Source organism: Pterocles gutturalis, unplaced genomic scaffold, assembly GCF_000699245.1.
Source record: "Pterocles gutturalis isolate BGI_N339 unplaced genomic scaffold, ASM69924v1 scaffold48546, whole genome shotgun sequence".
In the NCBI taxonomy this organism is placed as follows: Eukaryota; Metazoa; Chordata; class Aves; order Pterocliformes; family Pteroclidae; genus Pterocles; species Pterocles gutturalis.
Window position 1 is genome coordinate 3,081 of NW_010099587.1, and position 25,995 is coordinate 29,075.

A 25,995-nucleotide genomic window follows, 5' to 3' on the forward strand; every position below is an offset into this window, starting at 1 on the left:
TTCCTTGTGACATTCCCAACCATAAATTCTAATATGCCACACAAGTATCAGTTCAGTAAAATTCAATGAATGATACCACAACTGAATGCTCACAAGCAGCACTAGAAAGGGTGACACATAATGCAAAATTTAGGAAGCTTCTTCAAAGAGCTGGGAGACAATTTGTAACTAAACAGTTTTATTGACTTTTTTTGCAAAATAAAAAACACAAAATAACCACCAAGATTAAAGGCCATAGACAGCATTAACCAAATGAACCCGCCACTTGGTTATAATAGCTGATAACTAGCACAACTGAATATTATTGCATATACTTCAGGCTCATTTATATATCCATTACAGTTTGGCAAGATTACAATCATACAGTAGCTTTGGTTGTGTAAAACCTAGTAGCAATACTTACTTAAAATGAGACTGGTTAACATTTTATGACAACAGGTATTTATCTCATCTTATTCTTGACACATCTTCACTCATTCATTCTTCTCCTCCACAAATATACATTATCACTACCCAAGAATGAAGGAGACATATTTGCAACCATCATTTATAGCCCTTCTTTATCACCATACAGTGATGAATCTTATAGGGGTAGGAAACTGTTGCTTGCTTTTCTTATAAAAGTTTGTAGAGCAGCATCTCTCTCCATGCTGGGCGGCTTCTACAATCCTGTGGCAGCATCTGCCAAGAATTAGTCCATTCAGAATACAAATAGGTAGAGGTGTATATGGCTTTCAGTCCAAAGCTTTTCCTGACCTGCAGTAGTGGGGTTTGACTGTACTGCCTTGCCTTTGAATACAGAAAAACAACACAAAACACCTTTTCACATTAGTATGCTGAGCTGTCAGCACAAAACAATATAAACAAACCTAATACACAATACTACCTTGGTTACAGAATTGTGCCTGAGACACTGAACAGGATTGCATGTGTATGTTCTACAGTCTATATATTTTGGAATTTTGGTCTTTTAAAAAATGCTGTCATCATTATATAATCTAGTGTAACACTGCAGCTTCAGAGTAATGGTTGATAAAAAGTCATGAACACACAGGCTACTTGAAAACACTGGAAGCTTTTTTTTTTTCTTGCACCACTTGAGCAGAATTCTTGACTGCCATCATTTTGCCCCCAGCTTTCTAGGAGTTGTTGTTCCCAGGGGAAATATATGATCTACTTAAAACTAATCTAACACTTTGAATTCTACCTGGCAAAAGCTATAAAACAATTTAGATCAAAATGAAGTGATCTTGTGTGTGAAGACCCTTCTTCATTTATAAAATGCTGTAAGACTAGATAACTCCTACTTGGTTTTGCAGCCCTTTCATTTGTTTGCACTGAAGCAAAAAGGAATTCGGCATGAGGAATGGCTGCATGGTTAAGATCCCACAGAACAAGGTAACTGACATGCAGTAATTCAAATGCAAGCAGTGTAACTGCTTTTTGTATTCAGATCCATACTTGTGTAAGGATACAAATTAATAAGCCCTTCTAAATGATTTTAGAAATATTCTCTTTGATCTAGACATATAAAACCTCTGAATACTTAGAATCACTAGATTTTACATGGCTCACATAGTCATAATTATTTGCACTTACATGGCAAATATTAGAAATACATTTGCCTGCAGTTGAACAGGTAATTATACAGCCTATTACTCAGCTGAGCAAAGATCAAGCACTCTATTATCTTGCAGTTATTGGATTTTATTCTAACCCTTTACTTTAGGAAGGGGAAATAACCATCTAATTATATTACCAGTGCACAGTACTTAGTTTAAAAAAAGACAACCTATTCTAGGCAACTAGATTTTCTCCTAAGATGACTTTTTACGAGATACTCTAAAAGCGATCTCTTATGACTGAAGATTGTCTATTTCACTGTATACACATAGTAAAAATAGTTAAAATCTAATTACAAAGCTGCTACGTGGTTATTTTGTGGTCTGTAAAATAAAACTGTATCCAGAATTTTATCTGAACAAAACACCAGACAGTATAAAAATATTTCCCAATTGGAGACTGAAAGATTAATGCTGTATTTTTTTTTTATAAAAAGAAATGTAATAATAGTAGACATTTATCTACTGACTAGACAAAAATATACATATTACTTCAACGAGCTGTTCCAGGCCCATTTTCAGTGAGCTTGTGCTTTTGGCTCTAGCAATAATAAATGTACATGTGGAACAAAGTTTCCTGAAAACCTGAACTACATCCTATTTCTAACAATAAGACTAATTTCTGACACTGGTCATGGATTTCCACTTATTTGCTTTGTTCAGGCAACTACAGCAGAGGAATTCCAGAAGCACCACTTCCGCTTTGAATGATGTTTATTCAGTGCAACATCTTCCTTTTCTCTTTCTTTTTTGACTCGCTGGTAGTGATCTTCTTCCTTCAAATACCACACAGGTGGCCAGCGATGCCTCTCAAAATATTCTTGATTATCTGATTAAAAACAACCAAAAAACCCCCAAACAAGCCAATAAGATACACAAATCCAACAAATGTCTGCAAAAAGCTATGCCACTAACCATTTACCCCGTCTCTGTGTTAGGTGGCTTATCAGGGATTCTCCCAGTTTCCTCACATGCTGCACTTACAAGGTGAAAAGACTTTGGAAGTGCTTGCACTCAAGAGGCCTTAGTCCCTTCAAAGTTTGTAAAAAAGCAAGCCCTTTACAGAACATATTTGTAGGGCCTGAAAATAGCTCTGTTCCCTTTAGCTTCACTGAAATAGTTATAGAACATAACGCTTGGCCAGGAATCAGGCTAATGATTATGACCCTTCTTTAGAGATAAGAAGAATTTATGAATGCTACTCAAGATAGCACAGAGGTTCAGTCTCACAGCTTAGCTATCTGAGCTCATCTTTGTCTTCATGTTTAATCATCTGGGTGGGGAGAAAGAAGGGGCAAACTCATGAAAACTTGGGGGGAAAGTTGCCCATACCTGAAGATTTAGCTTTGATTTCCTTGCGGAATTTGGAGCAAACACTGTTATAATTGGTGCAGATGTAATGCAAGCACCAAGCTGCCAGTTGGTTAGCATTGTGAAACTGTAAAGAAAAACAAAGAGCTTATTCCATTTCCTGAAGTTATCATTCATTTTGCAGCCCCAATTTACAACTAAAGCTAGAATGGTCCCCAGCAGATTGCTTGGGAGCGTGCTGCCAGATCCATAAAGAGGAGCTTTTGAGGCTGAAGCAGCCTCTAGATGCCCTAGACCTTGTCACACAATTCTGCTGGAACAAGTGGCCCAAAAGCTTAATGATTAAGTGCTTAGCATGCACAGCATCTGGCAAACCACATTCAGTCCCACACAGGATCTGAACCCAACACACGCTGGACCCGAATTTTCTGGTATGATTGCATCAGTCATACTTCCACACTGGTTACTGTGAACCTGGCTGTGAGGTGACTCCCTGGAAAACTATGCTCGCTGTCAGAAATCAAGTAGTGCTGAAAGCTCAATACTAAATCTTGTACAAGCTTCCTATGTTCATAAGGAAGCACGGCTATAACGCAAGTCAGATTGTATAGCATGTGTATCTGTTTTGCCGTTCTGACTGTCTACTATGATTTTTCTCAGGTTATAAACACATCATATTGATGTAGGTACTAGGCACAGAGGATATCTTAACAGTAGTTAAACATATTACTCCTGCCTTCAACCAGGAGAAAAAAAAATAGAAAAAACATCCTTCATAAAACAGAAATTAAGTGAAGTGAGCTGCCTTTTCTTGGAAGGGGATCAGTCCTGGTTTTGCAACAGCATTATAGGTATTGAGGCAAAAGAGGCACTGGACAGCAGCTACAACAACTCTTGCATGGCCAGCTTCTGCTGTATTTCAGTGCTGCTTAAACCTCAGACTTCAATCTGAGCTACAGACAGACTCATCACTAGCACAAAATCAAGAATAATAAAACTTGAAAAATATTTTAGGTTGTACTACTGTATCTGGAAGACTGCTGTAGCACTCTTTTTTGAAAACAGGTACGCAGTTTAACTGTGAGCTGGGGGCTCTTTCTTTTCATGGTCTCTGGGACTCAAGAAACATTGAAACATGTTTGAACATAAAGTAGTAGGATTTGCACTCACTCTGAACTATCAGATGACTGGCTCTGAGTAGCCAGTCTAAGTGTCAAGTTTAAGAATACAAAAAATGTTGCCTTTGCAACATAAGTCTAAATATATCTACAAGAAGGGAGCTGAAAGGAACCCAAGAATCATTCACCATTACAAAGCTGAACAGCTTCATTATATTGCATTTCATACTACTGAAGCATGGCCATGAATCAAGAAAAACTAAAATATATATTTGAAAGACAACTATTCTGAGATTATTTAAATAGATGTTTCGCTTTGAACTAATGGAAAAACCTTCTTTAAAATAGAAGAAAAAACTAAGTTTTATTGTCAGTCACTCTCAGAACTGCAGACTTTGAGCCACTTAGAAGCAATGCTCAAAACCAGTAAGGTGCTAAAAGCAAGTCCTGCAGTTGGCCAGAATATCTTTAAAAAATAGTGCACACTGACCTGTGCCAATTCCAAATAGGACAGTACTTCTCCATCTATTGCAATGCCGCTCATGGAGGCTTTTGTCAGCTCTTGTACTGCATGCTGTTCTGTTAGAGGAAAAAACCCATCACTTAAGGGAAAATGGTCACATTTCAAGGTCAGGTCATTCACAAGTAACAAAGAACCAAGAAGGCATGCTCTCCCTCCTCCTAGTGTTAACTCTAGCATTACACAATTCAGCCAGATACACCGAGCAACTTCAGATTTGGGTGAAGTCAAATTCTGGCCTTTAGAGCTGTGGCTGAAGGTTCTGCATCACAGGTATAAACTGTCTTGCCCCAGAGGAGCACAGTCCATATGCGGATTTGCCCTTTGCCTCAATCCAAACTATTTCTGGTTTCACACACAACTCTCAAAACAAGCCTGCAATCAATAACCACTTATAGAAGGACAAAGTTCAGCGGCCACTAGTCTCTTTCTGGCAGAATGGCTGGGTGCAATATTCAATATAGATTAGAAATATGGATCAGCTATCTCTTTTGGGCAATACAAAAGCAACAGACAAGTTTTTAGGCAACAGTGCACTTGCTATTGCATTGTGGATTTATTAATGAGTATACCCACAGCACTGATACAGAAAGTTCACTTCAGGCCTTCTTCAGATTCTCAGATTAGTTAATCCTAGGGATCTAGATGAGGGCTGACCAGCTTGCCCAAAAGTCACTTCAGTTCAAGAGTCTCATTAACTCTTTCCTAGAACTATTTCCTAGAATCTTAGAGGTCTGAGTGTCTTTTTGGGAAATGTTGTCAGGTGACATAATTCTACTGGGTTCAGTTGTTAGGAATCACCTTTGGACTCAAAATTATTTCATCAAGAATTAAATGGAATGAAATATTCTTAATATTATATGTATGTTTCTGCTGCAACTACTTCAAAAAATAAACAAGACTTCAGTTAAAATATGCATATGAAATCAGGCAATAATGGATTTGGTCTGTCAGAAACAGAGAAGACAAGGCACACAGTCCTGATGCACAACAGAAGGAGAGCTAAGATTTGGTATGTGATTAAGTTTTTGCTAAATGTTGTCCTGTAAATAACTGTAGCTTTGCTTCATCTGTCTCTGAGTTTCGGCCTTGGCCATGTCTCAAGAACGATGCCAAGTTACATACATAGAGAGAAACAAACAAACAAAAAAACCCCAACCCCGAATGTCTGGGGTGTGTATAGATTTAATTTTAAAACTAAGTAGCTGCTTATCCTGTAATTTTTCTCTAAGTAAGTGATATAGAAAAGTTTCTTCCTGAAATGAGGGATGAATCCCCATGTACATATCAAAACATCCAATTCGCATCTAGGCAGTGAAAAGGGATCCAGACAGCATTTCTAAAAAACATAATCATCTAGATCAGTTTGAATTGGCTCAGTTACTCTCTTAGAATGGAAATTTATAATGGAGCACTTCATTCATTACATAATGGAAAGACTGAGGTCCATCCTGTTTTCAGATAAATTAACAACAGAATGGATATTACAAACCACAGACATTATACCAAGGGTAAAGAGAAGATTTACTCTTCCTGTTTTTAAAGCACAGAACACTTCAATGCTCTCAGCTGGTTTAGCACAAAACTAAAAAAGACAAGAGAAAGGCAAACACATTCTTCTAAGTGAAAATATCAGTTTGTACTACAATACAAAAATACAAATTACAATTTTGTATTACAATACCAAGAAAAGAGTCTTTATTTTCCCTGACACTTGAGAACATCCTGTGCCTTCCAAAACCATTAAAACATGTTTCAGCCATTGCAGAAGACACTTACTGGACAAGGCCACAAATTCTTACCTGCTAGTGCAACCAGGTGAGGAAGGCAAAACCTATTTGCCAACGAGATTAACTCAAGTGTGTCCAGTTCCTGACTGCAGGACAGTTGCTTGGTATACAAGTAATCTAAAACTGCTTGCATGGAAGTCTTGTTTATGTTGGGAAGAACTACCTGGAAAAGATATTTAAGAAAAGAGCCCCTAATAATTAAGGAATTTTCATATAGAGGCCATATTTCACTTCTGCCACTTTGCTGGACTGTGTTTTTTTTCTCTTCAAGTAATTTTGGAAATGCAGGGAAAACACTTTTCAAAAAAGAAACTTCCCATTAAAGTTCAGCAAAGCTGCCAACAGGTAAGCATACCTCTGGAATCAGATCCTTTGCCTGTTTACATACAAGCAACTCTACCAAGTTACTGGAATTAGATCCACATGAAATACTGAATCTGTTCAATGCTTTCTAGCCTGTGAACGGACAGCTTTGTGGGCCACATAATGCCACTGAGCACTTCCCATGCCAAACCTCCCTTGGTAGACTGCTTTAGGAATGCAATCTATCTGCTCCGGGCAAGGGATATTCTGGGGTTTCTGAGAATAACAGAAACCAAAGGATAACAAAACCCCACCCCTCTCAGTCTGTTTATAAATAACCAAATTATCCAAGTAAATGATGTCTGAGAAGGGACTGAACTGAAGAAATGAGGTAAAAGAAACGTAAACCGTTTCTGCCACACACACGTAATTTAGTGTAACCACCATGTAATGAAACCACTAAGACTAGGACAAAAGCTATCTAGTTTCTCACCAGCACAACCCTAACCCCACTTCACTGCAGGGAAGTGTACAAGAAGAGGAAGGAGAGTTAGAACGTCTGTGGTATTCTGAAGAACTTGCAGTAAAAAAAGGTAGAGCAGAAAAACAATAATAAAATTATGATGAGGAATTAAATGTACATGCAATTTTACCTGACTGCTGGAAAGCAGTCAGCACAGACTACCTACTTGATGGGAGTTAATTGTTGTCACATAATCTGGTTGTTAATCCTTAGGAGCTTGAGAATTTTTCTTTCAGCTCTATCTGGATGGGTGGGATTCAAACCCAGGTCTGCTAGTGCTAAAGCATGAACCTGTTATGCATATCAGTCACTTGGGAAGCAACTCAACTCTCCAAGTAAGAGTAGCTAGTTGTGAAACCCATTCATTATTAATATATTTTTGTTAGTGCAGAGAACAGTAAATTTAGTGAATAAGTTTATAAAATGTTGTGTCCCAAATTCAGAAAAAAGTAATAAGTAAAAAGTAGATAGTTTTATTTTTTGTAAACCAAAAGAAACCATTCAACTCCAATCTACCTATATTTTAAAACCTCCAAAAGCATTACTGAATGCTTTAAAGTCCACAAAATGGAAGATAAATATTTTAAATTGGAAAGATAAGACTGTTAAGTTAATAATTTAAAAATAGACTTGTACAAAATAAATGTATATTCTTCATTGCCATATGTTGCTTACTAGAATCAAACTATGTATTTTTAATGAACCACTTGTTCAGCATCCCTCTGGGAAAGGAATTATGTTTACAGCTGTATTAGAAGCAGGAAGAAAAATGTAAGTAGAACATCTTTCAGATCTTTCAGAATATTAAACACAAAAAAACTGAACTCTTCATATGAACAAGACCTATGAGTATGGAAAGGAACAAGAAAATCAAAACAAAAATGAAAATGTGGGTATGGATAAGACAAGAAAGAATTCGAAAAACAGACCATGAAGGCACCTGAAAAATACAAGGCTTCTGCTCCAAAATCTCAATTCAAAGCATTCAGATCTTTCATACTTTCATAGTGAACTTGATACCTGCTTTACTCAAGAGGACAAGCTGATGCACTAGAGAATGAGTTTAGTTTCTACTGAAGTACTGTGAAACCAGCCCCCTTTTCTAGTTTACCACTTTTAACCCTTTCTTCCCTTCAATTCCTTCCTCAACATCCCTGTTTCAAGTATTCTTTGTAATGCTTCTGATTGTATAAATAGATATTCACACAACTTTAAAACTTAAAGAAATTCACAAATCCATATTTATTTTTTTCCCCAATATTTAATATTTTGAAGGATTTCAGGTCTAAAACACATGCTCCAGCATTGGAAGAAGTCTCATGCCTTTCAGAAAATATGTTATCCTCCTAGGCATCCTAATTTAATGCTTTAAGGAGAAAAGCATCCCAGGTCTCGAAGGGAAGAATAAAGAATCATTCCAGGGATTACTGCAACCCTTCAAAGAGGCACAAAATGATGCTTCCCTCACCCTAAATCCATCAGACCTTATAAGCAAAAGGGACAAAAATGGACAAATACCTCACTGTTTGAGCTTTCAATAAATGATCCTCCAAACATAGCAGACATCCATTCACAGCTACAGATCAGCAGTGGCTTGTGGGCATTTATGATTCCATCATCCAATTTAAATGTCACATCTGCCAGAGGAACAAAGAAACAGGCATGCTTCAAGTCTGTGTTTAAAGCGAAACTGTGTCTCAAGAATGTATGTTTCACTTCCACATTGTTAACCAAGGACTTCTTTCACTTCCCATGAACCCCACTCTGAAGATAACTCTAGTGTTTCATATAGTTAAATAAAAGCCTCACTGAAAGGGGGATATTGGATGTTCAACACTTTGGAAAATTGGGTCACTTATTTAAAAGCCTGTGTGTTGATTTTGAGAAATTAAACTGCAGAATCCCCAGGTTGGCCCTGAGTAGCACTAAAATTTTGGGCTCATCCCTCCTCTCAGAACAATGTAAGCTGTCACAGCTTTTGAGGTCTACGAAGTGATAGTAACAGGAATGAGAAAAGAATTAGTGCTTTTCCTGTTAAAGCATATATTTAGTTACCAGAAAATGTCCCTTTGCAAAGGCACTCTTTTATCCGATTAGCTTTTCTGACATGAAATGCTTTAGTAATCTCTTGATTCATGAAGGCTTCTTTATTCATAATATTCTCCACCATCATTCGCAAATCAAATACTTCCAAGATTTCAGCAATTTGAGCCAGTCTTGTGAGATCTTTTTCATTTTCATCCAGTTGCCCTGTGTATAAAAACTGCAGAACAGTTTTAAAAGGTCCAGCTTGCACAGATGAATCCATTTTTACCACAGTTACAGGACACGTCCTATTTGAGACAGGATTCACTTGCATTTCCTTGTGCACACTAACAAACCCCTTACCCCAGGATGACAGAGATCTTGCTGTAGAATTTATTTCACCAGGTTCTGGTTCTAGCATGTTTAAACAGTCAGTACTTTCTGGTGGGGGAATTTTAACATCTGCAGTTTTCAAGGATGTGTCATCACTGTCACCATTTCTCTCAAGGTGACTTGTCAGAACATTCTTATTTGTATTTTCTTTATTACACTGTGTTTCATCCAAGACTGGACTTTCCTCACATTCCATTAAGAAAAGGTCGTAAAACTTTGAAGAGGAGGTAGCTAGGTAAATCTTGTGAGCAAAAATGCAGTCCTGCTCCTGGAGAACAAACATAACATCTGCACACAGTGGGCTGCCCAATAAATATCCAGCTTCATTCATGCTCGGTACAGGACACTCAGGAATTTTGATAACCGGAGGAGGGGCTCTTGGAGGTAGGAATGGAGCCTGAAGCAAAGGTTTTTGGACCTTCTTCAAATGAGATTTCCAGAACTGCAGGTGTCTTCTGGAGATCAGGGCAGCTCTAATTGCATTGTCAAACACATCTTTAATCCCAAACTGGTCAAATACACTGGTTTCATAGTATGGTATCCCAAGTTCCTTTGCAACCTCTCTGCCTCTTTCTGGTGGCAAAATGTCTCCTCTTTTTATTGGCCTAGGGTTAAAGAAACAATAAACCTTCTCACACACAATGATCCATCACAAAGTTACTCCAGAAAGCATGAAATTTTACAAAATGTCTCAGCACCAATTCTGAGATAACTATTATTCAAATGAAACAACATATAAAATTGAGGTCACAAAGCCCTTTGGAAACCTACCACCATGACTCTAGTGTTTTAGAATACCACATACTTGTAATTGAGTTTAAGTTTGGTGGTGTCTTTGCAATGTTACTAAAAACATGGAAAAAATAATCTGCACAAAATGGAGCAAGCTTTCTCTCTGTTAAAGGGAAATTCACAGTAAAAAAGTTAATATGACACTTGAGAACTTTCATTATTTAAAAAACCTAATGTTCTTTTCTACTCAGATATTCTGTCAGTATCTTTCTTTGTATCCATAATTTCAATTGGAATGGAGATTCTCATGACATAAAAATACCATAAACATAAGTATGAAATGAGAAATATTTCTTAAGCTTATGCTTTTTAAAGAAAATCTTAGCCTGTGACAAAAGTGTAACTCAACACACACTTCAAGAGATAGGCCTGTTTTGGCTGTAAAAGCATTACGCAGTAACTCATGCATTTCCAGAGCAGCTCTAGTATACAATGTAGGGTAAACAAACCAGAAAAAAGGTCTGGGCTAGAATCCATTTTCACAACATAAAATCATCTCACCAGAAGACATGACCCAGCAGTGCGTTCTCTGAGCATACCATATTGGGCATACACAAGCTGGCACAGACTTAACCACTCCAGCTTTAGTCGCCAACTAACAATCACTTCAGGTGGCAGAGTATCGATTCAAACGTTAGTAATGGTGAAATCAGAAAGGAGGATTAGGGCAGAGGAAGAATTTTGAGTTTTGAAAAAACATCTCCTTTTGGAGAGTTAACCAAAAAGCCCACCCCAGCCACAAAGAAGAAATGTTTAATAAACAAACCAACCTATGGAAATCATATTGCATTGCATTAAAATTCTTGCCTGGGCAAAGTTTTCTAAGACCCCATGAAATATTAATTCAATCCCTTTATGGAAATTTGTTACAATACAGCCTTTATTTACATGATCACGGATATTACTTCCATGAATCTGGTCTCATTCAAATTCACATAAAAGGAGGAAAGTAGAAGTGAGCAGGTAAGTGTGTGACTGTTTTGCCCAAACATGTGAATGCTTGTCTTTCAAATCTGGGAAAAACAAAGCTTCTCTAGAATGATTTAATCTCGGAACTTTAAAAAATTTAATTTGCAACCACTTTATTTTCTGACATGATCTAGGATTACATTTACAATAAAATAATAATTGAGAATCAATAAAACTTGAATAGAATTTGTCATTTTTAAACAGTACCTGACAGTAGTGACAGGGCAGGACATGGCGCACGTGTTCAGACTGAGAAAGACATTATATGAAAATCTCTAGTAATCGTTATTATCTCTGTATTATTGTAGTGTTCAGGCACCCAAACAAATTTAGATGTCCAATGTGCACAAATATTGTGAGCAACACATAATAACTGCATGTGTTAAAGAACTAACCAACTCAGACAACAGAATTAGAAAGAAGAAAGCACATATATTCTTATTTTACAAAAAAGGAAACTAGGCTCTATCATTTCTCTTTTGAAAGTACTGCACCTGATTACCAAGGTGATTTAAAAAAATTCTTATTTTTATTTAAACTTTACCTTGCTAAAGGCCGTCTGGCTCTGTTCACAGCCTCAAGGTCTGCATAGCGGAGATCTAGCTGGCAGCCCACCAGAATGACAGGTGTGCGAGGACAGAAGTGCTTGATTTCTTGATACCACATGGTTTTCACATGATTCAGGGAGTTAGGATTAGCAATTGAAAAGCACAGAACAACTACATCGGACCTAGAAAGGCAACAAGAAAATATCCAATTAAAACCCAACAAAACATTTCCCGCTGCAGCTTCACCTATTTTCATCACTCCGTCTTAAAGCTATACTCTATACTTTGAAAAACGCCCTGACACACAGATGTCAGAAAACATGTTGTTCATGCAGAGGTTTGATAGAAGCTACACATTTCACCAGAAAAGCATGGGAGCACAAATCCACATACCTAGGAATTACTACCCCTCTATGCCAAGAGCTGATCCCCGCATGTATGAACAGAGCACTAAGAAGAGAGGTCAGGCTTGCCATTCACTGCTTTTACACTACAGTTATTGACAGGCTGTCATTACTCCAGAAATAATTCTGCTGACTGGACACCTAAATTTCAATTCAGAGATCACTCTGCAGAGATGCAAAACTTCAGAACAGGCACACAGGCAGACACAGATAATTTCTGAACTTGTCATGGAGAAATACCTTTACTGTACCATTTTAGATACTGTGGGGGTCTCCTTTGCAATGCACTTTGCACAGCAATTCTCTACCATCTTTAATAAATAATCTGTTAGAAGGGCAAATTACTACAGAATGACCACTTCTACAATACAAGCAAAAATACACATTACAACGAAAATAAGACCAGTAAAGTGTAGAATAGGACAATGGCTTACATCAGAGAATATGTGCAGGCTTTTAAAGGTTTTAACAAAACAAAAAATACTTCACTAAATAAACTTGCTTTATAAATTGTAAGTATGAGGATTAAGGTTGACAGTTCATCCACTAAACCATCACCTAATTCTTGTCAGAGCTAGCACCCTACGGCAGAGAAACGCTTGAATACTTGTCTCAAGGCATTCCTAACTTGGGCAATTTCATTATTTATAAACTGGGATGTTACAAAGCAGTTCTCAAGCTCTTGGGTCTCTCTCATGGGAAAAAAAAAAAAAAAAAAAAGAAAAGAAAAAATTGAATTGAAACTCAAGAAAAATTGAGGGGAAGGGACATTCTGAGGAAACTTATTGCTACAGAATTATCAGCAGGATAAGTTCAGCGATACCATGTCTATCTCACTTCTATTATTCTTTAATATAGCACAAACATGCTGTGTCTGCAGTTTGTGAACTGTATAGAGCAGCAGCAGTGAATCTTAACATTCAGCTTTTAAATAATGAAATACCTCCTCAGTACTGCTGCCTTCTACATTTCATTGAGGGTACAATTATATCTATTTCTAAGGATAGCTGCATACAATACAGGTACTGCTGTGAGCATAAATTTAATGCAAGAGAAATGCTCCTGCACCAAGATTGTATATTTTATAAACTGCAACACATCTGTCATATCCAGAAACAAGGCCTTTTCAAACTCAAAAATAAACTTTCAAGCTAAATAGTCAAATGGTAAGCAGCAAATACACTGGTCTTCTACATAACTGAGGTAAACACCCTTTAAACTCAAACTTCCTCTATACAAGGTCACTTAAGAGTAAAACCTAGGCTCCATCAGACATTTGCTTAGCTTCCAGAAAGGAGAAATCAATGTACAGCTAAGACAAAAAAAACAGTGTTACACATAATCTAATCTTGTCAGTTGTTGTTTATTTCAAATCATCAGGACTGACGGAGAGGCAACCATTGTCTGTCTGTCTGGCCCTGACTATAACTAAGCATCTTAGAGAGACAGACTGTCTTGCGTCCTTCAGAAATTATTACCTAAGCCAAGTAACTGCAGTCACAAGTATCCAAAACCCTCCTGAGTCTACAAATCACATCTCTCAGAAAACAAAAAGGGAAACAACGCTCCAGAAGGAGCTCACAGGCAGGAGATGACAGCAGCTCCCCATGGTGCTGCTGCTGACTGATGCTGGGCTGGCCACAGATCTGGGCTCCTGAGAAAAAACAGTGATGATCTGCTTCCTTGGACAGGACAGGCCCAGACTATCCAGCTGGCCCCAGCACAGCCCTGCATGCGTTACAGCCCTTGCCAAGGGAGTGTCATGTTTTAGCCACAGAGCTGCATGTGGTTCTTGAGCAACCCACCACGCTGATCTTCCTTGGGCAACCATAAAACCGAGCTGGGGCAAGCTGGTTTCTTTACCCGCAACTCACAACACACATAGCATTGCACTAACAAGGATATTTCTATCTTACTGCCTTCTGAATGAAGTGAAAAACAGAACAGAGAGGTAAAAAAAATGTGATTTGCGTATTATTTATTCTGTGTTAAAACCCGGACTTCCTGGTAAAATGAATATCCAGAGAGTTCTGTGCTAAACAGGGAAAAATAAATAGCAATGTGCCATAAGCAGGATGGATGGGAGATCACTGGGTAGTGACAGAGTTCAGACACTGCACCAGCACTACAGCTGTGTCTGTTAGCTCACAAAATATATCCACCTTACATAACAAATTAAGTTTTCATTCAAGTCATAAGCCTGATTTGCACTACTAGTACAAATTGGAGAGAGTAATGTATGAGAACGATCAACTGTCTACATAGGACTGTGAACATTTGGGGAAAACTGTCCTTTGGAAACTTTTAATTAAAATACCTACAATTCCTTTTAATGTCAAAGGCACATTTACAACTTGCTAATGGCTCAGTATAAGGTTTGGTTTGACATTTTTTCATAAAAGCCAGAAACTGTCAAGTTAAAATAATACATTAATATTTCCCAAACATTAAAAATTTACCAATATTACTTTAATATTCTCAAGGAACACAAGAGGATAGCATTTTAAAAACAATATCCAATATATTGCCATTTTTATGTGTTTTGGTTACTCAGAGAATGAGAAAGGTTGAATCAGGTTTACTTCTGCTTTCTTTTTCTCTGCAGCAGTATATTCACAAATACAACCTGCTTTTTTCTTAAAAGAAATTTCATAACCATTTCCTAGTAAGATTCAGGAATGATTCAAGAAACATTTCCATAGACTTGGATACTAAAAAAGTGCTTTAGAACCTCTTAGAGCACCATCCAATTGAGACGGGCAATAGATAAGGCACTGTGTGCATCCACCTTCGTTAAATACAACAGAAGTGTATGATTACACTTACTGCATATACTGATGTTTGATACTGAAGTATCACAGGAAACAAAATTAAGTATTACAAATAACTCAGCAATGAGAAACAGTAGCTAGGATACCAAACACATTGTCTTGTAGATTCAGTGGCACATGTTGAAAATGCATAACTGATTTATTCTTACATTCTGCTTTTCATAGGTGTATCAGAACAAACTGCGAATCATCTACTCTTATTACTTGAAACATCTGAACATACTTAAGTATCACCAAAACTCACAGCTTCTGTGTGACTTGCTCTAGTGTGTGATCAACCACCAGTGAAACATTCAGTATCACCAGTGTAAGAAAACAGGTTTCTTTCTACTCACTGGGGCTTCAAATGAGGGAGAACACAACGTAAATGTGTGGAAGTTGGCAGGTGGAAAAGGGGAACAGTTTGTCTCAGCTGTAGACAAATCAACCACTACTCACATGCTTGTCACTTCCTGGCTGACTGGACTCCTGCATTGGAGTCTCACATTAAAGCATAAGAGCAGCATAAGAGCACTTCAAATGCTCCCCTTGGAGTCACAGAAGTAACTTGATGGAAAGCATACACATCTGAAGTCATCCCAGCTTGATCTAAACATAGTTATGGACTATCTATAGAAGCCTTCTGTGGGCAAAGAAAGGTTGCTTCTCAGAATGGTGGTAAGGTTCTATCTACACAACATGGGTATTACCTCAATGCATTCAGTGGTATTTTCCCAAACTTGGATAAGAAGTGATGGAAGCAACTATCCCTTTTTAGAATTCAGAGAATGAAAAGAAACCCTCTAGACAACCAAATCTGCATCAGGATTCAGCACATGTTGTGCTGCCATCCTGTGAGCTAGGAGCTAGGAGTGTGGGAGTTATGAACTGTATCAGAGGTGCAGAGAACAGTCCAAGTCACTGCCAAAAAGCAAGCAGTATGGCACTGACAAAGACAACATTAAATTATCAACTTCAGGCTTCAGGACTAGTCAAGCTACAGGTAACCATATGAAAGTTACCATGCAATCACTGCAATCAGAAACTTGTGAGGTAGAGGAGAAAAAGTGATACAATAGCTATGTAACAAGGTTTTCTGATAGAGCTGTTAGAAGCAGCAGAGAAGTTAATGTTTTCTAACTAGAGCTGTTCTGTGTAACAGAGCACTCCTTTGGTTTGGCACTGAGATTTTGAACGACTCATCTGCTTACATGCTCTTTGTGTTCCAGGGCTGCCATAATGAGCTGCACTGCAGATGTACCTTCACACCACATTGCTGATACATCTCTGAACAAGAAACTGCTGCATATTTTCCATCTTCCCTACTATTATTTCTGACAGAACTTCAAGGAAACGGCAATATTTAAAGATATCTATTCCATGTCAAGTTTGTTTAAAATTTTAATGTTTCCTAGTCTGAATCTAGAGTTACAAACTGCAGTGCAGAACAGGCTGCCTTCTGAAAGGTACACACTGTGTTACCTAGGAAGAAGTTGTTCCCTCTGGTTTATAATTTACGAGTTACTGAGTAAAACTGCTGCATGGAAGAACTGCTGCTCATGTGTGTGTGAGTGGTATCATTTGCCATATAATCATGGAATAATACTGTTGGGTTTGGAAACGGGAAAAAATAAAGCTGTGGGGAATACAGAATGTGAAGAACAGATGTCTCTGAACTAGAAATCCAGGGAGTGGGAAAGACGAAAAGCAGGAAGACTGAACTGTATTACCATACTATTTTCTCCTCTTTCCAGAGGTCAAGTCAAAAGTACATATTTTGTTTTAGAGAGCTTAAATAAGACCCAAGAGTTAAATGTGACACATCAGTTCAAGGAGAGACAAATTATATTTTGTTTGACAAGAAGTCTGTTGCACAAATTTAATCAAATCAAACTTTAAGAACAAACTTTGGGGGAAGGGAAAAATACCCAGTGTATTTCTCCCATCATAGTCTTTATTGTTACCTATTTCTCTGAGAAGCAAAATTGAGGTAAGGGAGTCTATTAGAATTTTACAGAGCAAACAATTTGGTAGAGGTTCACCCAAATTGTTTGACTCCCTTGACTTTACTAGAACAGCTATCCTTTAGACATTTATTTAGCAATAAAAGGTGTTTTGCTTTTACTCCTTCTGCCCTCATATTTTTCCCTAAATTTTCCCAAGGTTCCTCAGAGACCTGCATCACAGCTGAACTTATCCCCTTGAGACAAGAAATGGACAAGAGCTGTCTAGTGTCCACCTGCATAGTCTTCAACCACCTGAAAGGAAAGACTGTAGAGCAGCAGGGGCTCCCAAGTTCCCAAACACAGTAGGTTCAGACAGTAGAAGACTATCTAAGAATTAAATTGAGACTCTCCTTTATGGCTGAAGAAAGCCCTGCCACATCTCCATGTCAATCCAGATACATTTTGAAGAGAGATTCACTCAGTTATACAACATTTTTCATGCATGCATATCACTGAGCTGAAAAAAAAAATTGTGCAGACAAGCAAGGCTGACAATGTCTTAAGTGGACTTGGTTTTTAGCAAATGCAGTTGCAGCCATCACATGAAATGAGAAGAAATTCATTAAGTGACTGGTGAGCATAACAAAGTGACCCGAGGACACAGGACTTACGTGCACACACTCAAAACAGATGAAAGGCTAGGAAAACTAAAATGCAGGGGGTGCCTGGCATGTGAAGAACTGAAGATATCCAGGTAAGGCAGGGCAAGACCATGCAGTGCCCTGGATGTGAGCAGGAGAATCGATTAGTTCTATACTTTACCGACAGCAGTGAAGCTTCTTAAGTACTGGTATAATGTGCGAAACTGTCAAAATGCCCTGAAATATATTCAGATTTTGTGGTGAGTAGCATGCAGATCTATTTCTGAAATTTCAGTAACGTTAATTTTTAGTAGGAAACAACAGTAAGAAAAGGAAGATAAAGCTACCTTTCAGAAAGCTGCATATTTCAGGACTGTGCTTCAAAAGTGGAAAGAGTTTTCCCATACATTCCTTACAAGCAATACGTCATTCTTAAATGTTAAGCACTTTAAAATCTCTTCTACTTACTTTGAGATACTCATGGGAAAACAGTGGTGCATTTACAGAGAATGACAAAAAATGTTTTGATATCACAAAGAATGATTTAAATATCTCACTTTCCATTGCAGAAACCTGTAAGATCTGCTCTTACTGCCTGACCAGCAATAGTGCTAAAAAGAATGGCAAAGTCACGTGGAACAATATAACAAGAGGAAAACAATTTTATTTTTAATTTAAAGTACTGCTTACATAGTCTTGGAATTTGGTTCGTTTTATTGCTGGCTATAAAAAGTAAATTCACACATAATTCTGGTTCAGCATTTACACATGAAAAAAATCCATCTTAGTGATAAATAGAACTTTGCATTTGAGACAGGCTGCCTGCAATGTACCCTAGCATGATTCTGGGCCAAGTTTTGCCAGTAGACTCAGTAAAACTCTTTGGAATCATGAATGTTTGCAGTATAGACAAGCCCCATAACATACCAATACATGCCTTTCCTTTCACTGGAGCAGAGATCTAAATTACTGCATTTCTAACATGGGAACAAAACTTCTATGATAAGTAGAATTCTAGATATAGTTAATGGAGTCTGAAATACTGAAATATTCTGCATATCACATGCAAAGTCGGGGTTTATAAAAGTAAGACACAAAACCTGAACACCAAATCAGTGGAGCAGGATGAAAGAAAATGACAGAGCAAGAGAAGGTACAGAGCTAGCTGGAACACATCTGATCAACCCGGGGCAAACACCAAAACTTACAATATCATATAAAGGGACTGATAAGAGTATAGCTAGAAATGCTTTTGTAAGATATATCAGCTGACTGCTTTCTAAAGACAGCAGTCAGAAAAGAAAATAATGAGAAATAAATTCACAAAACAATGGATAAACCATAAAACATAGAGAAAAGTGGGCTTTTCATGTGTATTTTCTGTTATTGTAAGGAGGAAGCTTACAGATGAGAACCACATGCTATCTCTGTAGAAAGAACCAACTAACTTTCATTAAAGATACTGCAGAAGAATAAACAAAAGATGAAATGAACTCTTTTCTCCTGGCCCCTATCCTCCAGAAAAAAAAAAAAAAGGAACCAATGATCAATCAGAAAAACATATTGAGTTTAAAAGATGTAAGAAGATATTTAGTTAAAACATAATTTGAAGCAACAAGTTTATGGGACAAAAAATATTTCAAGGTAGGGAGAGATGTAAGGATAGAAAAGAAAAAAAAAGAAAAAAATATAAAGGAAGATCCAAAGGTAAGTCCCAAAATTCAGTAATAGCATGATTCCTTATAAGTACTAACGAAGAACACAGATAGGAAGCCAGGGACAAGATAAAGAGGGAGGTAAAAATCCAGAGTACACGAAAGAATGATACGTCTCGTTTGCATCCAGTATCAAAGTGACTTCTGAAGTCACAGAATACATGAAAACTGGGCATTAACAGATGCTAGATGCATTTCTTTCTCTGGGGAGAAAATATGGACTTTCATATTTTTTTGCTTTCTTTGGGCTATCACCAAAACCAGCCTCCTCCTCTTTTTTATTTAAAATAAAACTGTAAGAAATTATAACTGTCAAGTTGATGTCACAAAGTTATTGATAAGAACTCAGTTTAGAACAGTTACATCTGGTTGTGCAGAGTGGCTTCCATATTCTGACATATGTATGAGGAAATCCAGACTGAGATCCTGAGATCCTTGGACTAGAAAACAGCTCAAGAAGCACCTAGCACCTATTCACAAATACATAATTCACTGAGATCAAGATTTTGATGGAAAGTTACTTTGCTGATTTTGCATTTCCAAAAGATTTTAATGTTGCCTTGCAGTCTTTTAGCACAAAGCCCAAATGCCGTGTTTCCCATCCAGCCACTCAGCCACTGTCTTAGGAGAGCAAGGAAAAATAGAAAATTACATAATACCTCTAACAGCACTTGATACATCCTTTTTTGCTCAAGTCAAGGAAGGCTTAAAGCATTACAAGTGTCTCTCTATTATAGATAGATTACATATACATCAAGTTGAGCCTTAGTCCTTGCCAACAGTCATTTGGCACACACTTTTTTAAAGAAGGAAGGATTCCTAAACAGCAGTTCCATAGCAACCTCTTTCTACTCACAATATGGAATCACGGTGGGATGCAGAGAAGAAAAGTAGTAGATCTGCATTAATTTGACTGGTGTGAATATAAAAAGCATATACTTTCCCATGGACTGAGTGAAAAAGCCTCAAATACTAATGTAAATAACAAAAGAAGAAAAATCTATTGCATACAGATAACACACCTGAATAAAACTACTTGAGAATGCCATCTCTCTGCAAACCTCTCTGCTTATTCTAGTCTTTCTTGGGGCTAATCTGAGTCAAACTCAAAAGGGAAAAAAAACCATAACAAGTATAAAAAAATGTTTTTTACAGGAATTCTTCAGGATTGCTGGATGAAAAAACTGACCATCTTTTAAACCACTATAAAGTAGATGGGGAGGCCCACAAATTTTGGTATTTGAAGATGATTCAAAGATACTGCATATATCACTTTTAGTGTCAGCAAAACATAGCAAAACAAAGCATCCAAGGTGAGAGACATGTGAAAACAACTGGATTTCCCATCAGCTCACCCTTTGCTAACAAAGCAAAAGGGTATCTTGTGTCTGTTAAGTGCTACTGCTGTGATTACACATCTCTGATGACACCCTCCAACATACACCAGGAAATATCTCATAAGGCATATAGAAGGTGGAGAATTATTGTAACTTAAAAAACAAGGATAGCAAAACTGCAGGGAAAAGTGTGGGCTTCCATTCAAAGCATTTCTGAAACCTTGACCCTCTCTGAAGAAAGGTGAGGAGCTGCTGGCCTATTCTCAGGTTAGGCACAGGTGGTTAGTGACAGAGGGCACTGATCTAACTACAGGTAAATAGAGTAACTCTGTGAAGACACCCACCTTGCCCTGATCTCACTGAATTTGCTGAATGCAAATACTATTTGGCATCAAAGCCACTTGGGTTTGTTTTTATAGAAATATCATCATCATTGTCCTTTAAGAAACAGAAAACAAAACCCTAAAGAGATTGGTGGAAGTCTTCATGTATCAGTGATAAACCCCTATTCTCATGGACCCTTTTCAGTGTTCAGAAGGTATGTTCCTATGGATTCAATTACATTGAAGTAACTGGTTAAAGGAATTGTAATCACACAGAAAAAGACAAATGCATGTGTTCCTCTGTGTATGTACAATACCCACAAGGCTTATGAAATCCATTCACAACAGAGGAAATCCTCTACACATATTTTAAGAGGCTCTGTCAGCAGTCTCACGGCACAGCTCATTCACATTTGTAAGTCACAAGTAAAAAAGCTGTTTTCTGTCCATGCTGTATGAACAGATTTTGTTTGGTCTACAGCTCATATTTAAGTTGCAAGTAAATAAATCATCCTGGCTGAATCAGCTAACAAACCACATCAATGGTATTAAGAATAAATATTTGACTGGGACTGAATTAACTCTTTGCAGATTTATGATCGTGTTTACACATACTAGAGCTGCATGTATAAAAAAACCCAGAATATGCAGGATATTAATCAAATTGTATTCAAACATGTTTACCTGGATTTTTTTTTTTAAAAGGATGCAAAAAGAAAAAAAGTGCAAGCCAGTCTTCTTCCCATTTTGCTTTTAGAATTAGTTAGCACAATGACATGTTGACATTCTCATTTAAAACCAGATTGGACAGGAGGATAGAGGACAGCAAATCCTGGCAAGCTCAAATGTAAATTAAGATGCTTTCATGTCTACACATGCAATTTTGTGCCTCCTGGCAAAACTGATACATAATAACAACTTGAGCTTTATATGAAGTTCTTACCTTTTTTGCAGTCTTAGGGAATACAATAGCACCAAGACTAGATTGTTATTAAACAAAGAGGCGACAAGGAGCTGGAAATCAATATGCTAATCATAACAAAGACATCATTTTACAACATTTTGGAGTGATTTTGCATCAAATGAAGCCCTGTGGAACAATATCAACCAATGACTGTCTGGCATCACACAGTGCCTAAGCTGAACTGAACAAGACACTTAGAAAATGAAACCACACACTCTAGTTTAAGGAAAAAAACCTATGTAATGCTATAAAACTGCAGCAAATATTTCCACAAGTCCTTCCAGCCACATCCCCCTCCCTCCCTTAAGCTCTAAGGGACAGCTTCCCAAAGCTCCCAGAGCACTGTGATTATTAAACTAAACACCACACAGTAGAATGCAAGCTGGACCTCACTCTCCATACTCCCTTTTTAAAGGATGGCATTAGACATATTAACTGTTTCATCCTCAGTGTCATTCAAGTACATTTCTCTCTCTCTATCACACAAAAATAGTGGAAAACACATTCCTTCTGTCATTCTCCTTTTATGTTTCTATGTGTGAAAAATAAAGACTTCAGGATTTATCTTTGCTGCAAGTCCTATTAACTGTTCACCCTGTCATCTATAGCATAATCTATTTATGTAACATTTTGTAAAACTGTATGGAGCAGTCTTTTCCAACAAGCAGCAGGTGAATTAATGACCTGCTGGTTCTTGTTACACCACGTTTAGGACAATTGGAGGTCTTGGTGCTTGTCTGAAATAAAGCCTTCCCCTGCACAATGGGCATATACATAAAAAATTCTGAAGGGAACCAAAGGGCTATATTATTATATGATCCTTCAGACAATCAGAAGCATGGGGCACTTGTAGGTGTAGCCTTGAGCAGTTTGGCATAAAATATGCCTTTCACTGTACTGTACGATTTGACTCAGCTATAAGTAGACTGTAGTTCAATGTACAGAGGTGATTTAAAATCAATTCCTAAAAACATGAACATTCAATATTGAACATCTCTTTTTAAAATGATAACATAGATAAAATACTAAACATTTGGTTTTAAATTAAACATTAATATCTTTCAAAACAGTGAAGTACCTAATCAATGCTTAGGAAATTTTACAATTGAAATTCTATTTATAAAATAGTTTCTTTAGAGTTTGCAGTTACTTTGTTCATTAACAGACTTGCAAAAAAACCACTAACAGAACAGCATGTTTCTAGAACAGCCTTTCTAACTTGATCAGGGTATAGCAAACCTGATTCTACACAGGTTCAGTTCTGCTAACATCACAAAGGAATCACTGAGTTCATTTGCTTAATCTCACAAGATCTCAAGTTATTCACATCCTCCTTGGTGTTTGCAGGATTAGAATCTAAGTATGTTGTTTCCCCCCCTCTTCTGTCCTGTCAGTCAGTGTGGGATCAGAGTTCAGAACATGCCCGATGTTGTTCTCCTAATCTCTAGTAATCTTCTCAGTGACACAGTATCTGTTGCAGAATATCAGGAGGCCACAAAGACAAACAGTTAGTGGAAACGTTAAGTTACATCCATATTTATCAAAGTAGGCTTCATATGCTGCCAAATGGTAAAACAATATCTATTCACATACTCAAGTAGCACTAAATATTTGTGTCAATATTACCTTAAAGTCAGTAACTTCCCTTTCTCACAAAGCTTATTTACGGATGGTACAGGTTGTGTAACCCAGATGTGTTACTACATTAGCTTCTGACACAAAACTCAAGGCAATTCATGACAGTGAAAACATGACTAACACAGTGCTATATACAAAGGAAGGTTTGTACAAACTGCCCTATGAAGCTTTACAGTGTGAAAATTTTACTGATGGATTCAACCAACAGAACCCTCTCCAGTAGTTCCAATGGATGGAGAATACAGAAGACAGTCATCCTTCAAAGTCACTTGCTTCATCAGGAGCACAGAGAGAAGGAAAACAGTATGACAGTACATTTTGGCAACATGGAAACCAAAGCCGGGACAGACACTCTAGAAAGGGTATTCCCAGCTGGAAGAACAAAGTCTATGGAAGTTTGATCATCTGCAGTGACTGAAGCAGATATGAAAAAGTTCAAGAAGGTGAAAAAATGTGCGAGGACCAAGACTTCCCTCAAATGTCAGCTATGAAAATATCTGTCCAAAAGCCATTCTCAGCTCAGTATTTGCCCAATACTGGTAATCTGCTCTCATTATACCTGTATTCAAATGCCTGCTACACAGCTGTTCTGCTGCCTGTACTGCCACAAGGCCACATCTAATTAACATTAAACAAAACAGAAAGAGTACCACTGGCTTCAATCCTTGCTGAAACTATGCTGAAGTTATATTATACGTGCTAGAAAAATCAAGAGTACATTAATTTTCTTTTTGTTGTTTTTAAATTTCGAGGGCTAATCAATTCACTAGCAGACACTTGATATTTATAAAAGAAACACATTTCCTTTCCTCAGCTTTAATTAAGAAAATACAGAAGAGCCTTACCTTTCATGCAATTGGCTGTGCTCTCAAGAGGTTAGCTGCCCATTCAAACATCAAAGGTTCCAATAAAATAAATATTTAATTGAGAAGGAGTGATGTTTCCCAACATCTCTCCTTGTTAGTTGCTTGTTAGGCAATTATATTGTACACTGGTTATAGAGGCAGGGAATGTTGATGTTCAATTTTGTAAAACTACAATATTATTTTGGGGAATGTTCTTTAAAATCCAAAATAGGGCAACAGTTGTTGGCAGAGCTTAGCAGGCTGTTCAAGGAAATGTAGCATAGTAGAACTATGCTACTTTAAAAATATTTATATCTTTTTAATCCTTGCAGCAGATAATCCTCTTTGCAACAGGCAGGAATATGAACACCCTTGACTGTTTTTAAGTCCTTACTTTTCAAAATTAAGATCTGCGATTTTTTTCTGCCCTAAAATTTTACTCCAAGTACTACTTAAAATTTTGCTTGGACCAATTTACCTTCCATAAGCAAAGCGCCTGTCTTTGTGGTGGTCCCCAAACGTATCCCACAGCCTGAGAGAAACACTCACTTCATCCACAACATCTCTTGAGCGTTCAAGGACCTAGAACAGAACATACATAACATTCTCTTTTCTTCCATCAAACAACTACATTTTTAATTCACCCTGTAAGAAAATACAAAGCATACTAGACCAAGAGTCTATGACATATTTTTCAGGAAATGCTGTATTCTATGAAATGGGCAGAATACATCTCTTCCTAAAAAACAGGTTTGATAAAAAACAAAGTTACTTTGGAATGAGAGGCTCAGGGAGATGCATATCAGAGCATGGCTGCAGTAGAGACTGTGCATAAAATACTTGTGAGCTCACTGCTGCATCCTGACAAGGAAAGGCTTGCCAGTAAATAATAGTACCACCTCACAGCATGTGCTCCATATTTTGTACACCCGTAGTACTTACCTCTTGGCAGACACGGTACTGATCAATGGCCCAGACAGTTGGGACGTGAGTTGCCAGCAGCTGATACTGACTGAAAGTTGTATTGCACGCTCTTGCACAAATCAGACGAGTCTTTCCCACTGCGTTATCTCCAACCACCACGCATTTGATAGTTTCAACGTTGGGTCTTTCGTAGTCCATGTCAGTGTCCATTTAGCAAAAACTGTAACAAGACAGTTAAACTTGTACTACTGTGCAAAACCAATGCTATTCAGAATCAGAGCCTTCTACTTCCACTTCTTGAGAGATGCCTGAAGAGGACAAACTCTTAAGGAAAAGCTTGTAGTAAACTGTACCAAAGTAAGCAAGCAGTTCCTTTAAATACCAGACAGTTATGCAAATGCACAACTATTTTGACCCCAGATGTTTTATGCTGTTCACATGCTATTTTCACTTTGGTTTTTGTAAACACAAGCCTGTTTGCAGAAGATAGATCTTGCTGAATCAAGGACAGCTAGCACAAACCTACCTCTTGCT

General features: G+C 37.5%; 1 protein-coding gene across 2 annotated transcripts; it reads right to left on the bottom strand.

The window, feature by feature from the left end:
* Nucleotides 1–1,139: 1,139 nt before the first annotated feature.
* Nucleotides 1,140–25,671, bottom strand: RHOBTB1 (Rho-related BTB domain containing 1). Of its 2 annotated transcripts, XM_010076674.1 has the most exons (10): nucleotides 25,480–25,671; nucleotides 25,016–25,119; nucleotides 11,911–12,096; nucleotides 9,675–10,210; nucleotides 9,243–9,623; nucleotides 8,706–8,824; nucleotides 6,374–6,524; nucleotides 4,542–4,630; nucleotides 2,955–3,060; nucleotides 1,140–2,451 (listed from the first exon to the last, which is right to left on the bottom strand). In XM_010076674.1, exons 1-10 carry the CDS (start codon nucleotides 25,669–25,671, stop codon nucleotides 2,282–2,284), a joined length of 2,034 nt encoding a protein of 677 aa, XP_010074976.1. In that variant the 3' UTR covers nucleotides 1,140–2,281. The 2 variants fall into 2 exon arrangements, with proteins under 2 accessions (XP_010074976.1, XP_010074968.1); XM_010076666.1 differs by having other exon boundaries at nucleotides 9,243–10,210.
* Between the last annotated feature and the right edge of the window lie 324 nt (nucleotides 25,672–25,995).

What these genes read in the sequence shown, in the direction of transcription:
- RHOBTB1 (XM_010076666.1), bottom strand. Translation starts at nt 25,671, where the DNA reads ATGGACACTGACATGGACTACGAAAGACCCAACGTTGAAACTATCAAA. An exon ending in CCTATTTGGAATTGGCACAG is followed by an intron (nt 3,061 to 4,541) that starts GTCAGTGTGCAC and finishes TTTTCTTTACAG; the next exon opens with TTTCACAATGCTAACCAACT. An exon ending in AATCAAAGCTAAATCTTCAG is followed by an intron (nt 2,452 to 2,954) that starts GTATGGGCAACT and finishes GTTTTTAATCAG; the next exon opens with ATAATCAAGAATATTTTGAG.